Here is a 16,329-nt window from a genome sequence, read left to right on the forward strand (position 1 = left end):
TCCCATCTCAGGGTTGATTCCAAGGAGCCAGTTGGCCTGGGAATATGGAAGCCTTTAGGTTCCTGGCCCAGGACAGTCTGCATGGCAAGGTTAGCCCAGAGCTGTGGTCACTGAGATTCCAGGCTCCCTTCTCCATGGCGTGGAATCTGGAAGCCCTCAGAGCCCTGTCTTGAGCCAGGGTTCTTGGGGATTCCAGGCTGCAGAGTGGAGATCTGAAGCTCCCATTCAAGCCAGGGATCCCCAGCTGTGATCTCTGATCCAGAGATAAAGAGTAGAACAATTTCAGGGAGTAGGGAGCCTCCTGGAGGATATGCGTAGAAATACCCCACCGCTTCCTCTTAAACAAACAAACAAACAAACAACCCTCTCCCACCATAGCACGAATGACACAGCATGGATTTATTTATTTAATTACAATAATTAAAAAGATGTCTACCTAAGGCTCTTGGTTCCCTAACACATCATTAATAACACAGTAATACCCCAGCTGTATTCATGTAATTATTTCAATAGCAACCATGCAGACACTTGTCACACCTTTATCATTGTAGAAAGAAAATTTGCAGCTCGCACAGAAAACCCCATCAAGAGGTGAAGTAGGGGCACCCCCAATAGGTAACAAACCATTGACAAGGCTGTCTCAATGAACACTTACCATCTCCCCAGTCAGTCCCACCTTAAAAACAATGGAACAATGAAAGAAATAAACCCACCTACCGATTAGGTAAAAAAAATATAAACTAAAAATCAGAGTCAGAAGCAAAAAACCAACAGCTATTGCACTGATACTGCAATCCAATTTTGTACCCCCAAAAAGAAGAGTCAGGGACTCCATGAAGTCCACTAAGGACTTTGATATGGCTGCCGATTTTATATAGAAGGTGCTCAGATAGCATGATGATGGGTGGCAGTATACAATCCTGTGATAGATAAACAGACAGACAGACAAATAGATGCTGATATTATTCACACTGGTATAAATTTATGGTAGCTCCACTGACTCGAGTGGTGTTTTCATTTTTCCCCATGCAAATTCCCCTTTGTGTATAAAGAGATGGCAAATCATGTGCTCATGGAGACAAAAATGTCATCAGTTGATTTATTTGTAAAGAAACAAACAGGGGTGGTGGAACTAAGGGTGTGAGGGGTGCTGCAGCACCCCTTGGCTTGAAATAGTTTCTATTATATGCAGGGTTTATAAAGTTTGGTTCAATGACTCTTAGCACCCCCACTATAAAAATTGTTCCAGCACCCCTGGAAGCACAGAAGGAAATTAAAATCAAAGGAGAAAGATGAACATTTTATTGATCATGAATAACCTCTGTCTAATCAATTTCCTCAGGGCAGCTTTGATCTCCTTGTTCCTCATGCTGTAGATGATCGGATTCATCACTGGAGGCACCACAGAATAGAAAACATCCACCACAAGATCCAGACGTGATGTTGAGCTGGAGTTGGGTTTCAGGTAGGCAAAGATGCCAGAGAAAATAAACAAAGAGACAACTGTAATGTGAGGCAGGCAGGTGGAGAAGGCTTTATGCCGGCCCTGCTCAGAGGGGATTCTCAGCACAGTTTTGAAGATATGAACATATGACACAATTATTAAAACAAAGCAGCTTAAGACTAAACATGCACTAAAGGCAATAACACCACTTTCACTGAGGTCTGAGTCAGAGCAGGCGAGCTTGAGTAGCTGGGGGATGTCGCAGAAGAACTGATCCACTCTGTTACCTCCACAGAAGGATATTACAAATGTGTTCCCAGTGTGCAGAGCAGAGTAAAGAATACCACTGATCCAGGCACTAGCTGCCATTTGGACACACGCTCTCCTGTTCATCACTCTCTCGTAGTGCAGTGGTTGGCAGATGGCGACATATCGATCATATGCCATGACAGTCAGGATGCCGAGATCAGCTGAACCAAGGAACATGAAGAGAAAGACTTGGGTGACACATCCAGAGTAAGAAATCACCCTGGTGTTCATGAGGGAATTGGACATGGGTTTGGGGATGGTGACAGAGATGGAGCCGAGGTCTAGGATGGCCAGATTGACCAGGAAGAAGTACAAAGGAGTGTGAAGATGGTGGTCGAAGGCTATGGCTATGATGATGAGAAGATTCCCCATCAGGCCTGCCAGATAAATCATTAGAAACACCACAAAGTGCAAAATTTGCAGCTCCCTAACATCAGAAAACGCCAGGAGAAGGAACTCGGTCACAGTGGTTCGGTTGAACATTTTCTTCCTCAGCACGTTGTGTGATGGCTGTGGAGGGAAGGAGAAGGGCAACAGTCAAGATTAGAGCGACAGAGGGAATTACCCTTATTTCCTTCCGAGTAATACCCCATGATCAGAATGTCAAAGGTGCACAGCGCTTGTCACTTCAATTGACTAGGAGCAGTGAGTGCTCCTCACCTCTGACAATCAGAGCACTGGTGAGACAAGGAGGGTGATGTAATATCTGTTATTGTACCAACTTCTGTGGGTGAGAGAGACAAACTTTCAAGCCACACAGACTACCTCACCCACCTTGGCTCTCTAATAAACTGGGACCAACACGGCTACAACTACTGCATGCAATCAGACCATAACCCAGGTGTGTTATCCCACTAGCGTCAATTGGTATAATGCCCTTACAAGCCATGGGGCTGCATCACTTTCCACCATCTGAGGATGAGGCCCAAGGCGTCACTTGATCAAAGGCATTAAAGACTGGAATAAATGACAGCCCAAACCCACAGATCGAGTAAATATGGCCCCTCAACTCTGTAAAACAACAGAGGAAAAACTTGGGCACAAAACAAAAGTACTAGAACTCCAAGACAGCCCAGTTCTCACATTCTAGGAAATAGGATAAAATTGCTGTGCGTCCTAAATGCCACAGGTAGCATGGGCATCAGCTGACTACGAAGCCTCAGATTCCAGCCGGGTTTCCGCTGAAGTGGCGAGACTGAGCTGCTGCCTCTGCTGCCTTCATCTACTCTGCTATGTTTAACACAGAGCTGGTGAAGTCTGCCTAGCTGTGTTGGGAAACTCACTCCGAGCTGCACTGTAGATGTGCCTTCCATGTCCTTGGGCAGGGTCCAGGTAGACAGGCTACAACTGCCTGATTCAACCCGGACTCTGAGTTTCAAGCTGCTAGTATGTCTGTTAGGTACAGCCCATATTCCCTGGGTGTCGGCTCTGCTGTTTATTTAGTTCTGCCATCCTGCAGTTATGTCTTTGAAACAGAAATAAAAATGGATGTAACAGAATGACAGCATTTGAAATTATGGTATCATTGGACAATATTAGTACTTCCTACCCTGGTCAATAATGTTCTGCTTTAACTCTTTTTAAAGAAAAATTGGGTTTTCAGTTAAACAAATTTTTATGCAAGGTCTCATCTATCTATCTATCTATCTATCTATCTATCTATCTATCTATCTATCAAAACTGATTTTTTTTTCTTTGTGGGGGATTTTGGTTGGAATTTTTCAGTTTTCAGCACAAAATGTTTGGTTCTCTTTTGCCGAAACCCCAACATTTAGGGATTTTATGGATTTCAATGAAAAGTCAACATTTTCTAATAAAATAAATAAATCGGACCAGCTCCATTTGTTTGATTGAACTGATAGCAAACATCGTAAAGAGTTTCAATTGCAGTTCACACTTATGTTCTTAAATTTGCCCTGTACATTAATAGTCTAACATATTTAGTTGAAATAACAAACTTACTGTGATGGTCTTTGGACAATTTTTTCCCAAATTGCGATTCATTTGATCCTCCAGTACTAGAAACTATTGGCCACTATGTATCTATATATTTCCATGCACAACAATCTATCACCTTATCTCTCTCATGGAGCCATCACTTCATTATCCAGCAGCAGTTTCCATGTTCTGTCACTGGTTCTCCTGAGTTGCTGGGTCTCTCTGTAGTTCCTAGCAGCCAGGGACTCACTCCACAAATGCGCACTCCCTGCTCCCCTCATTGGGCAGGCTTGGCTGAGAGGTGCTTGTGCAGCATCCAGAGGCGGCTACATCCCAGTATGTCCCTGCTCAGGGGCTAAATAGCTGAATCTGGTCTCCAGGGCTGTAAGCCCAGCTCTGATGTGACCTCTGAACAAGCCACCCTGACAACGTGCCCTAACTGAACCTAACTCCACAGAGGGGGAACACGACCTGCCCTGGATCACGCACAATGGCAGCATCCCCTGAAGGACCCTTGGCTAAAAACAAGGCAGGTTTGGCTAAGGTATTTGACAAATCAAATACATATATATATATATATATATATACATCAGAGAAATATGACCTATAATAGCTAAGAGCCTAGCAGCACCAGAGCCCCATCTGGCCTGGAACAGCCTGATTCATCATTAACTCCACATGATTACCACTGGGGGAGAAGAGAATTTTTTGTCCTCCACTGCATCAGCAGCCTTTGGCATGCAGCCACCAAAAGAACCCACAGCTCAGACTGCCCTGGGTGTTTGAAGTTGGTTACTAAGAGGCAAAGACTAAAAACTTAGGACCAGGTCCTGAGATAGTGTAAATTGATACAGTGCAATTGATTTCAGAGTAGCTAGGGCTATTTATGCAATTGATGACCTGGCCCTTTGATTTCAATCAGGGTCTGCGGAAGGGATAGCTCAGTGCTTTGAGCATTAACCTACTGAACCCAGGGTTATGAATTCAATCCTTAGGGGGCCACTTTGAGATCTGGGGCAAAATCAGTACTTGGTCCTGCTAGTGAAGGCAGAGGGCTGGACTTGATGACCTTCCAGTTCTATGAGATAGGTATATTTACACCAGCTGAGGTTCTGGCCTGTCAGAGTTTGCTTCATTTATTTGGGAGTGGGGGGACCTTTTGAAAGCCCTTTATGTGTGTGAAGGTGGATAGGATGGCGGTGGAGATGGAAGCTCCAGCAGTTTCCCCTGAAGACCAGCACCCTCTCTTTCTATGGCCTTCCCTCTAAAATAAAATTGTCACCCAGGCTTCACAAATTTAGGAACTACCTGTCACTAAGTCCAAAACTCCTTTTGCTGTGGGTGGGGACTTGTGATTAATTTTCCCTTAGTTATGTTAATTGAAAAGTGAGTTCACAGGTATCCATTTCAATATGTTCTGTGATTCATCCAGTCCTTAGTACCGCTCAGTTTAACAATACAAGACAGCAGAAGGAAAGGTTTTTGGGGGGGAGGGGAGGAGAAACACAGGATACCTGCAGAGAAATGACCCCAAATTTAGATCACTAAAGCCACCCCATGCCTGCAAGTGGCTCACCAAACTTCAGAGCAAAGCAGATTTTAGAACACCTACAAGAGTCGAGCTTTAAAGAGTATAAACTGCTGGGAATGGAAACTTTCTAGCCATTTTTCTGCACTGGTGCATGCACACTAAAAATGGACATTTTCTCAAATACCATTCTCAATTTGGTCTCCCCAAAGATTTTTATGGAGGTTATGAACTACCTTTTGTAAAAGTCAACAGATCGAGAGCATTTTGAACTGCATCACATCAATTATTTGACCTTTAGCTCTGCACTAAACCCCCCCCAAAACGAAAAACCAAAACCAAAAATACCACCCCCTCCAAAAAAAAAAAAACCACACCACCACTTAGAAACCTTTTTCATGGTTTATATCTCAGAAACACCTAGCTTAAAGGACTCCAAATATGGGTCATATGAAAATGTAAATTTCAGCCATAATGTCCCCCAAAATGTGTTTTCAATTTTTCTGACACACACACACACACACACACACACACACACACACACACACACACACACAGAGCGCTGGGGGAGGGGAAGGATAGCTGAGACTTTACCTGGAATTGTAATCAAAACCCCCATTTTCCTTTAAAAACAGCTTAATCGGAACCTTTCTGATCACCCCTAATTGGAAGCTTAGCTTTCCACAAGGTTGGGGATCACTAATATTGTCCAATAATATAATTTCAAGCCCATTCATGCTATTGCATCCATTTTAATTTCAGTTTCTCAGGGAAGCTGCAGGATGGCAAAACTGCAAAGCACCAAAGCCGAGAGCCCACAGAATATGTTCTATACATGCTGGCACCTTTACAGTCAGGGACCGATTTGAACCAAGCAGACAATTTCTGTCTAACTGTATCCTGCCCAAGGACAAATAAGGGGTTAACAGAACTAGAACTAAGCTCTTTAGTCTAACACTGTATCCTGTGTAGAGCACTGCTGTTAGCTGAGCACAAATGCTGAAGATGGAGCATATGCATAATCAGACACAGCCCATCCCCCAAAGGGCTCACAGTCCTCCTAGACACGGTGGAGAAATGGGATGGAGGGAGGGGAAACAGAGGCATGGGGAGGGGAAGTGATTAGCCCAAGGTCACACAGCAGCTCAGTGGCAGAGCCAAGAATAGAACCCAAGTCTCATGAGGGCCACTGACCCGCTCAGCACAGAGGGAAACAATACAACACAGCGGTAGTAGAGGGATGGTACCAGCCCATTATTTCAGTGATAGTGAAGTGCAGCGGAAGGTGCCATAAATCAGTGTGCAGCCGAGCAGCAGGCCATCAACGTGACATTGGGTGGAATCTTCACAGACAAGCTTCCACTTCGGCTGTTGGGCGCGCCCATGTCCTGTTTCAATGGGAAGAGGGAATCAGACTGTACCAGTGGTTTATAATTTCAGTTTCCTAGCCAAGTTGTGAGCCTGCCATTTACCATAAGAACATACAACTGGACATGACCCGAGCCATCAAATCCAGTCCCCTGATATCACTGGCAACTCTATCAGACAAACCTGACAATAAAGTTATCAAGCTCCATCTTAAAACTACTTAGGTTGTTTGACCCATTGCTCTCATTGGGAAGCTGTTCTGGACCCTCCCTCCTCTGATGGGTGCAAATCCTCTTCTCATCTCCAGCCTGAATTTACCCACAGGCAGTTTCTCCCCATTTGTTCTTCTGCCAACATTGTCCTTTAGCTTCAATAGCCCTTCTCCTTCCATGGTGTTTGTCCCTCTGAAGTATTTAGGGAGAGCGACCACATCCTGCCTCAGCCTGTGTTTTGCTAGGCTAAACAAACTTAACTCTTTTAGTCTCCTCTCACAAAATAGGCTCTCTATCATCACAGTAGAACAACTATTGTTCCTAAGATTGTTGGGTTGGGGTTGTAATTTGTTCCATATTTATACTGCATATTATCAAACATATTTTGAAACAGATTGCCAGAGAGTGGAATTAGATGTGAAATGAATCAACATGTCTCTGAGAAGGGCATACTTAGTGACTCACCAACAGATGTCGAGAGAGTTGGAAAGTTCCAATAGAGCAGGGAACCTTGGAAATAGCCTCAGATAAGAAGTGTGTTCCAAAAAGAGAAAATAGATAAGGAGCAGAATGATACACAATGAGGGTAACAAAGGTATAACGGCCCTGAAAAATGAGGAGGTGGTAGAGCCCATCTGCAGAGAACTATGGAGAAGTTCTTCCCCAGTTCTTGGTAACTATATGCCTCTCTCTGTGTGTGCTATCCTTACTAACTGATAATCAATACATCCAATCAAATTTGACTTTTCCGAGGTTTGTTACAAGTAAACTAATCTGAACACAAGAAAAGCCCTCTTGCTAAGTATATAATCAGAGTTGAAATGTTTACCAGTTATTGATTATCAATTTACACTCGTGTGATAATGCCCTCCAAAGGCAGCACACAATGTACTGAGAAGGAAAATGTCCAGCTGAACCACTTTGTCATGTTTCTGGTGATGTATCTGACACCCTTGACAGGGAATCTTCTTGTAATCACCATTGTAGCCCTTAACTGCAGCCTTCACACCCCCATGTACTTTTTCCTGGTGAATTTGTCCATTCTAGATCTCGGATCCATTTCTGTCACTGTCCCCAAGTCCATGGTCAATTCTCTACTGAACACCAGGTTGATTTCTTATTCTGGATGTGTTGCCCAAGTCTTTCTCTTTGGCTTCTTCACTGTGACCAATATGTCCTTATTCACCATCATGGCATATGACTGATATGTCGCCATCTGCCAACCACTGCAGTGAGTGATGTATAGGAGAGTTTATGTTTAAATGGCAGCCAGTGCCTGGATTACTGGTATTGTCTATGCTTCACTGCACACCGGGAACATCCTCAGATTATCCTTCTGCCACTCCAATGCCATGCACCAGTTCTTCTGTGAAATCCCCCACTCAAGCTTGCCTGCTCTGACTCAGACCTTAGTAAAACTGGGGCTATTTTATTTAGTGTATCCCTATTTCTAATCTGCTTTGCTTTAATAATTGTGTTGTATATTGAGCCTTCACTATGATGCTGAGAATCCCCTCTGAGAAGGGCCAGCATAACGCCTTCCTCACTTGCCTTTCTCACCTCATTTATAAAATCATGAGTGATGTTGAGAAAGTGGATAAGGAAAAGTTATTTACTTATTCCCATAATACAAGACTTTGTCATTTCCTTCTTTTTCCCTGCTGCCTTTGCCTACCTGAAACCCTCCTCCAGCTCAGCATCAGAACTGGATCTTGTAGTGGGTGTTCTCTGTTCTGTGGTGCCTCCAATGGTAAATCTGATAATCTATAGCATGAGGAACAAAGACACCAAAGCTGCCCTGAGTAAAGCGACTAGGTGGAGGTTATTCACCAGGAATAAAACAGCTGTCTCTCTCCCTTGAACAAGTTTTCATGCTGTGTTTCAACAAAGTGGTTGGGGAGGGATAGCTCTGTGGTTTGAGCATTGGCTTGCTAAACCCACAACTGTGAGTTCAACCCTTAAGAGGGCCATTTAGGGATCTGGGGCAAAAATTGGATATTGGCCCTGCTTTAAGCAGGGGGTTGGACTAGATGATCTTCTGAGGTCCTTTCCAACCCTGATATTCTAAGATATAGTCAACTGATAACAATGTCTTCTTCCATGAAAACACAGCATGTAATCAGTTTATGTAGTGGTAAAATCTATACCAACAGCACTCAAGTTATTGAAGTTACTCTAGAATTATAGCAGTGCAAAGAAGATTAGAATGAATCTATCTAATCAGTTTTATGCTTCCATCAGGCTATCAGAGTGCCTGGCAGATAAAACCAGTAGCCAAAGCTAAATCATGTTGGACTTCCTAGAATCTCTTTTGGAGGGGGGGGGGATTCCACCTAGGACATCAGGGGCTTTGTTTGTTTCCTTGATTATCTCTATTTTTTTTATTTTGTTTCATTGGTTTGTTGGTTGATTTGTTTCTTTGTTCCAGGTGGGGGTTTTTTGGGGGGAGGGGTTTGAAAGGGTGGGGTATTTTGAGTAGATGATTATTTTAATGTTTCAGAGGTTTTAGTATATTATTAATTAGTTGTTAGGGCAACTGGAGTTTTATATAGGCATCTAGTGCCCCAGACATGCCCTGGCAGCTATATTACACCTATGTCTGATCTACACTTAAAATTTAGATAAACATCACTCAGGAGTGTGAAAAGGTCTGAGTGATGTAGCTATGACAAGCTAAGCCCAGGTGTACACATAGTAAGGTCGATGGAAGAATACTTCAATCTAGCTGCCATTGCTCAGCTAGGTGATTTTCCTGTTAACCCCCTATCCCTCACTATTGGTTGTGTCTATGCTACAGGGTTACTCTGGCACATCTATGGAACCTTGGCTATGCTGCTATAAGTTCCCAAAGTGCCAACACGGACTCTGAGACTGAACTGTCAGAACTAGTGCCAAACTTGTTTCTCTCTGTAGACGAGCTCTGTGTAGCTGGATTTGAGCTTTGCTGGAATTAAAGGACCTATGATGTGGGATTTTCCTGTGTCTATTTCAGAAGGGCTTGTGAGAGTCACTCTCTGGAGCCCTACACAGCTCAGAAGCAGAGGTCCAGAGGCAAAAATTAATTGATTCTGCTGGGGGATTTCCTTTCACCCCTTCCCCTGGTTCATGTCATGCAGACAGAAAGCAGAAGACCAATGTTTATTGAGGTCAGTTTCAAGCAAGCATGTCCATGGCTCTGACGCCGCAGAGCCTTTGTCCCCATGTTCCTGGTCCCCTCCTTTTTAGCAGGCCCAAATATGCCTGCAGTGCACACCCTCAGTCCCACCTCTTACAATCTATGGTCATGTTTCATTTTGGAGGGTCTTGAGTGTGGGGGCATTTTTCACCTCTTTTGTATCTCATGGGAAGGGTAAGGAGTAGGTTGTGCTTTGGTCAGGAACAGGCATTTCTTTGGCTTTTAGTGTCTCTTATGTCTCCCCCCACATCCCTTCTTGCCCCTCCTAATTGGTTTCTTGACCTTGGCTTGAGAGAGGAGCCAGGCAGCCTTCCAGAGTATGCTCATATATTACACTCCCACCATGCCCAGGAACACTTTAACCATATCCCTTATCTTTTCTCCTTGTACTGTAAGCCCCATCTGGTTGTTGGAAATGCAACACACAGTGTCTTTGTTCACACATATTAGTAAGAATATAAAAGTATCAGAAGTCAAACAAAACCCAAAATTCTATCTCAGGCTAACAGGCCTACATACTAACAGATTCATCAATTTCCATGCCAAAAGGGACCATTATGATCTTATAGTCTGACCCCTGCATAGCACAAGTCTTAGGATCTCCTGCAGTGTTTCCTGATTCCAGCCCATCTTCTGTGTTTACAAAGTCATTTAGGCACCTAAAGATGGAGACAGGCACCTAGTGTGATTTATCAAAGCTCCTATGTGAGCTAGGTGGCTAAGTCCTGTTCATTTTCTATCGCAGTTAGGCACCTAGTCTTCTTAAGTGAATTGTAAATCCCACTGGGCACCTATTAGAACAGTTAGGTGCCTAAGTCCTTTTGCAATCCTGGCTCTGTCTCTATCTTTTTAACTTCCAAGGCCTGGGATTCTCCTGAATTTCAGAAATATTAAGCCTGTGATTTGCAAAAAGAACCTAATAGAACAAACCTTGGGTTTATATGGCCACTATGTCACCATCTGCAAACCCATGCAGCGTGAGACTGTAATTGTCTTTATCCAGGGAACCGTGGGCACTTACAGGGTTAGGCAGCAGTTGAGCAGAGGTTTTGAGGATGTAAATTTTGGACTTTTGTGGATCTGACCACTGCTCAGTGGGATTCGGTTGGGACAGTTGGATTAGAGATGAAAGCAATTGCTTCATCTCTTATCTCCCAAGCCAGCCTGTCCTTTCCTGCTCTGAGATGTCTGTAGCAGTTACATGGAAATAGGATATGAACTGAGACATCATGTCCTTTCACACGTCCAGTGGGGGCTAAGGCCAGGGATTGTCCAACTTTCTAATGATTCCTTATTGGGGCACAATCTAGTTTCAGGCCTTGACACAGCATTAAGCTTGTGAATGGTGTTCAAGGGACATAGCCTGAGGATTCAGGTACTGATAGCAACCAAAGCAATCAGACTGAGAGGAGAATCCCCTAGGAAATCCCCATGAGGAGTGCAGAGCTGTGATTATCCCCACTGGGAATTAGCAGAGGAATTATTGGAAAACATCTTATCAGGATGGGCCAAAATTATCCTAGGTTCATATCCATTGATTTTCATGGAAAGGCACCAGGAACGGGGTTGGCCCAGTGGAGGGACCTGCAGCTTGTGCAATTAGAGTGGGAAGAAAGGGAATGTGGGTGCTTCAAAGTCTGGAACAATACAGTGGATTCTTAGTCTAGGCTGTGATCTGTGACAGGGGTTGTCAGAGTGGCTTAAAAGAATCAGGTGCCCATTGACTGAACAATGCATGTGACCCACCTAGATTCTGGAGACCCTTTCAAATATCCCAGCCTTCATTCAGAAAGATTTCTAAAAGCCCCTTGGTATTTTATTTTTCATTGCTCACCCTAAGCTTGCGTGGCCAAATGATTAGCCCAAGGGTCTAAAGTCTTAATTTTTTCAATAGAACATATGGAACCCCTGGAAGCAGCTGTGCAGTCTTGCCTCACTCACCAGAAACATGCCTATAGCCTCCCCAGCAGGGACATTTCTCTAGATGTCAGAAGCAGGGGCTTGAACCTGGCTCTCACTCCTTCCAGACAAGTGTCCTAAACATCAGGTTGGAAAAATCTTGGGCTTTTCCCCCGTTTTTCTTGTTGGAACCATTCCACTTTGTCTAAATAATTAACTCCTCATTGGCACAATGATAGTGACTCTGTAGCCAACAGCTGGGGGCCCTGTGAGAGTCCCTGTTTTCCCTAATTCAGAGCAGCCCAAGCCCTGACCACTTGGGCTGTTGGCTCTGTTGGCTCTTTCTCCAGAAATTCCATCCTGCCAGAGGCAATGCGTAGGGGAGGCATGGGGGTCAAGTGCCACCCAAGATTGGCCTGCCAGGGGCAGGGAAGGAGAAGGGCTCTGTCCTTCTCTCCCTGTGCCTCCCTCTGGAACATTTGGCTGCTCTCCCTGGTGAGGTGAGTGTGTGTGTGTGTATGTGAAAGCGAGTGTCCCAACCAGGCTCTCATAGGCAGAAGTCTTCCCTCCTTCATCCTCCCACAATTGAAATGGGCTGGGTGCAGGGGGCAGGAGGGGTCACGGGGCTGGGGAGACACATGGGGCAGTCACGTGTTCTCCCCTTTAGCCTGGGGAGGCAGCTGCCTGGCAAGCCCCACCTACCAAGTGCCCTGTGAGGTTGACTGCTGAGGATTCGTGAGCCTGGCAGCCAGGCAGTTGTGGAGCAGGTTGGCTGGCAGCTGGAATGACAGGACCCCAGGAGGAGACGCACTGGCCAGCCAGATAGCCTGACTTCCTGTCTGGTGTTGTCAGTTGTTGGCTGTGTCTGTGTTCTTGTGACAGATTTTCATTACTAATCTGCCTGGGGCCCACAGTTGATCTGGCTGGGGCCACAGGATCTTTTGGGGAGGAGATGACAAAGCACACAACAAGTGTCTAAATTTTTAAAGCTTCATTGATAAAATAATAAAATAAGAGTGGAGAGTGCTGGAAATGCTTCCACATCACTCAGAGGAAGGAAGAAAACATTAATGGCCCAAGTCCTAACCCACTTTCATATTCACATATGCCCAACCCAAAGCTGGCCAAGCCTGGGTGTAACGTAAGAAGAAGAGAAGAAGAAGCGGGGAAAGGGAGTGCTGTCCTGGGCCCAAGTCATCCAAGAATCTGCTGTGTTCTCCAATTTGCTTCTGCTCTCAGAAGGGTTTTTAAGTCCTGGGTTCTTTTGGGGGGCGTCTCCTTCAGGAACCTTTGTTCTCCATGCTCTGTGTACCAGTTCAAACCAGCCTTCCGCGGCTTCCTCAGCTTTCTCCAAAATACATCAGCTTCAGGGCCATGAGACAGTTCTGTTTGTTCCTGGTTGGCCTTCATCATCGTGCTCCTTTCCCAGGCCCCTGCATTTCTTTCAACAACTCTCCTTCCCACGGCTAGTCTGGGGGTGGGGGGTGGACTTCCCCCTTCTGTCTTGGCAGGTAGCAGCTGGCCTTGGGATGGAGTCAGCTTCTTATATTCAGACTGAGCTTGCTAGCTGCAGTGTCGAGTTAACCCGTTCTCTGCTCTTCTTCTCCCCCTCCCCCGACCTCTCGGACTCTGCAAAGGAAACATCCACTCTCCACTCACACACCTTTGACCCTCCCCAAAATGCTTTGCGATGCTTGCAACAGTGTTAGCAATATACAGTGCTGATCTACCCTCCCAGGGGACTCCCTGAGGGAGGGGGACATTGGGGTGTTTCCTTCTCTCTGCGTGCTGCATTGGCTCTGGGCAGGTAGCCAGTATGGCAGGCTCTGATCGAACTGCCCAAGAAGACCACAGACTCAGTTCAGAGGCCAAGGCAGTCGGCTAGATTTATTGTCAACGAAGAACAATAATAGCACCCCATAGATTGTACAGGGATACTAAGACACGTATGCCCATTACAATGGGCCTTCTTCTCCCCCCTCAGCCGGACAAAGACACCACCTCTGTGACCCCTCTTCTATACACTGATACAAACAAGTTACATGTTGCCCTTCTGACGTATTTAGTTACCACCCTTTACCTTGTACCTGTTGGTTCGATCAAAACATCTCTATCCATCATCCTGTCATCCTGACCTTATCCTTAGGAGGGATTGGTGTGTCCCTGTGTCGCCTTCAATCAGTGTGTTTATACCATGCCTGGTATCGGGGTGTATTGATACCATCCTTCTGGGGTGCGTGTACTGTGCCTAGCACTTCTTTGGAGTGTTTCTGTTTTTGCAGCACTAGCCCTATTCTTTCCAAGTTCCCGTACCAGACAGTGACTCTGCAAGCAGGCCTCTGCTTTGTAACAAGGCCTGATTTTTGCTCAGAGCCTGACTCTTGCTAACTTGGCTTTACATCAGCAGGGCATGACTTTTATTTAGGCCTTAGCCTGAATCATGGAGCCTGGTGTAAGGGCTTTCTCCTTCTCCTACACCTGGTTTCCAATGAATGTTTTGAGGAAATTGACACATTCCCATAAACAGCTTCACCTCTGTTGAAACTGCATGATCTGACCAACTAGACAGAGAGAATCATGAACAGAAAAATTGGCATCTATCTATCTAGCTATCTATCTATCTATCTAGCTATCTATCTATTTTAGGGCTTTATATTGCCACCCATCATCATGCTACCTAAGCACCTTGCACACAAAATCAATAGCTATAGTAAGGTCTCTAATGGACTTCATGGAACCTTTGCTTCTTCTCCTTTTGCGGGGAAAAGGCTCTGCCTGGGAAAGAAGAGTTTGGGGTTTTATAATTGTTGACATTTGTTTTAGAGAATCCCAGGAGACAGAAATTGGTCACGGTGGTGTGGTTGGACATTTTCCTTCTCAGTTCATTGTGTGCTGCCTCTGTGGAGGGACGGACAAGGGTTAGGATTAGAGTGCTCCTGACCTCTGACAACCAGCTCACTTGTCAGGTGCATTATCACATGAGCGTTAATTGCCCTAGTTTTCTTACAGTCAATGGAGCGTTGGCCATTCCCACCATCTGAGGATCTGGTCCAAGATGGGGCTCAATACAATGCAGCATAAAAATGGAATAAAATTACATCCCAAATTAATGACTCCTACAAATGACAGTTGTCCTATTGCGGCAATGGGGAGCCTGTTTTACAAGAGGTGGCTAAAAGAGTTCAGCTTGTTTAGCCTGGAAAAGTTGAGGCCTTCTGTGAATACAGCAAGGAGTAAACACCAGGGAAGGAGAAGAGCTATTGATGCTACAAGACATTCTTTGGATTCTTTTCTTGAATCTTAAACTGACCGGCTGTGTGACCTTGGGCCAGTCACTTCCCCTCCCTGTGACTCTGTTTCCTCCCTCCCTTTTTCTGCCTGGTCCACAAGGACTGGTAGCTCTGTGGGGAATTGTCTATGTCTTACCATGTGTATGTTCTGTGCACTCACTTACAGCATTTTGTACTCCGCTGGTGGCAGTGCTGTACAGTGGCTATGAAGCTACACCAGGAGATCAGGTTTCTAGACTCATTACCCCTTGTATGTCCCCAGGCAGGGTCAAACTTTGGCTGCCTGGCTCAACTCTGACCTTGACTGTAAAAGTGCTAGTGTGTATAGAACATATTCTGTGGGCTCTTAGCTTTGCTGCTACTCAGCTTTGCCATTCTGCCATTCTTCCCTGTGAAATCAAAATGAAAATGGCTGCAATAAAATGAATGGTTTTGAATTTATGGTGTCATTGGACAATATTAGTGTTCCCCAACCGAACTTAATGCTATGTTTCCAATGTGGGGTGAGGTGGCCAGAAATTTTCTCTTTAAATTCATTTGAAAGCAAAATCGAGTTTTCAAGCCAACAACTTTTCCAAATAAGGCCCCTCTGTGTATATGTATATACAATTATATCTATATCTATTTTTGCATATATATCCTATTTTCGCATATCTATAGATCTAGATATGCAAAGCAAAAATAGGATTTCTGTTTTTTCTAGATACACAGAAAAAAGAAAACTCCTTTTTTTGGGAGGCGTGACCGTTGAAAATGTTCAGTTTTCAGCCATTTGTGGCTGAATAGGTTTGGTTGTGGGTTGCCAAAACCCCACAATTTGGGGATTTTGGGGACTTCTTGAAAAATCAATTGTTTTTCTGCTTAAAAAAAATCTATCAGGCTCAGTATGCTTGAGAGGATTGATAGCAAAAGTCTTAAGAAGCCTCACTTGTTATTCATATATATATATATATATATATATATATATATATATATTCTTAAATTTGTGATATATGTTAAAACTGTATCATATGTAACTCAAATAGCAAACTTACTGTGACAGTTTCTGTGGAATTTTTCCCAGCTTGTGATGGCTTTGATCCTCCAGAACTGAGGAATCATGGGTCATTCTCTGTCAATCAATCACTGTATTATCCAGCGGCCATTTCCATGTCCATTTGTTGGAT

At 44.6% G+C, this 16,329-nt stretch overlaps 1 protein-coding gene across 1 annotated transcript; it reads right to left on the reverse strand.

Annotated features, from left to right (window-relative positions):
* Positions 1 to 667: 667 nt before the first annotated feature.
* LOC120380967 (olfactory receptor 14A16-like) lies at positions 668 to 2,333 on the reverse strand. The gene has a single exon (XM_039498918.1). The coding sequence runs from the start codon at positions 2,234 to 2,236 to the stop codon at positions 1,280 to 1,282; it is 957 nt and encodes a 318-aa protein (XP_039354852.1). The 5' UTR covers positions 2,237 to 2,333; the 3' UTR covers positions 668 to 1,279.
* Positions 2,334 to 16,329: the final 13,996 nt, after the last annotated feature.

This window comes from Mauremys reevesii, linkage group 13 (genome assembly GCF_016161935.1).
Source record: "Mauremys reevesii isolate NIE-2019 linkage group 13, ASM1616193v1, whole genome shotgun sequence".
Classification (NCBI taxonomy): Eukaryota; Metazoa; Chordata; order Testudines; family Geoemydidae; genus Mauremys; species Mauremys reevesii.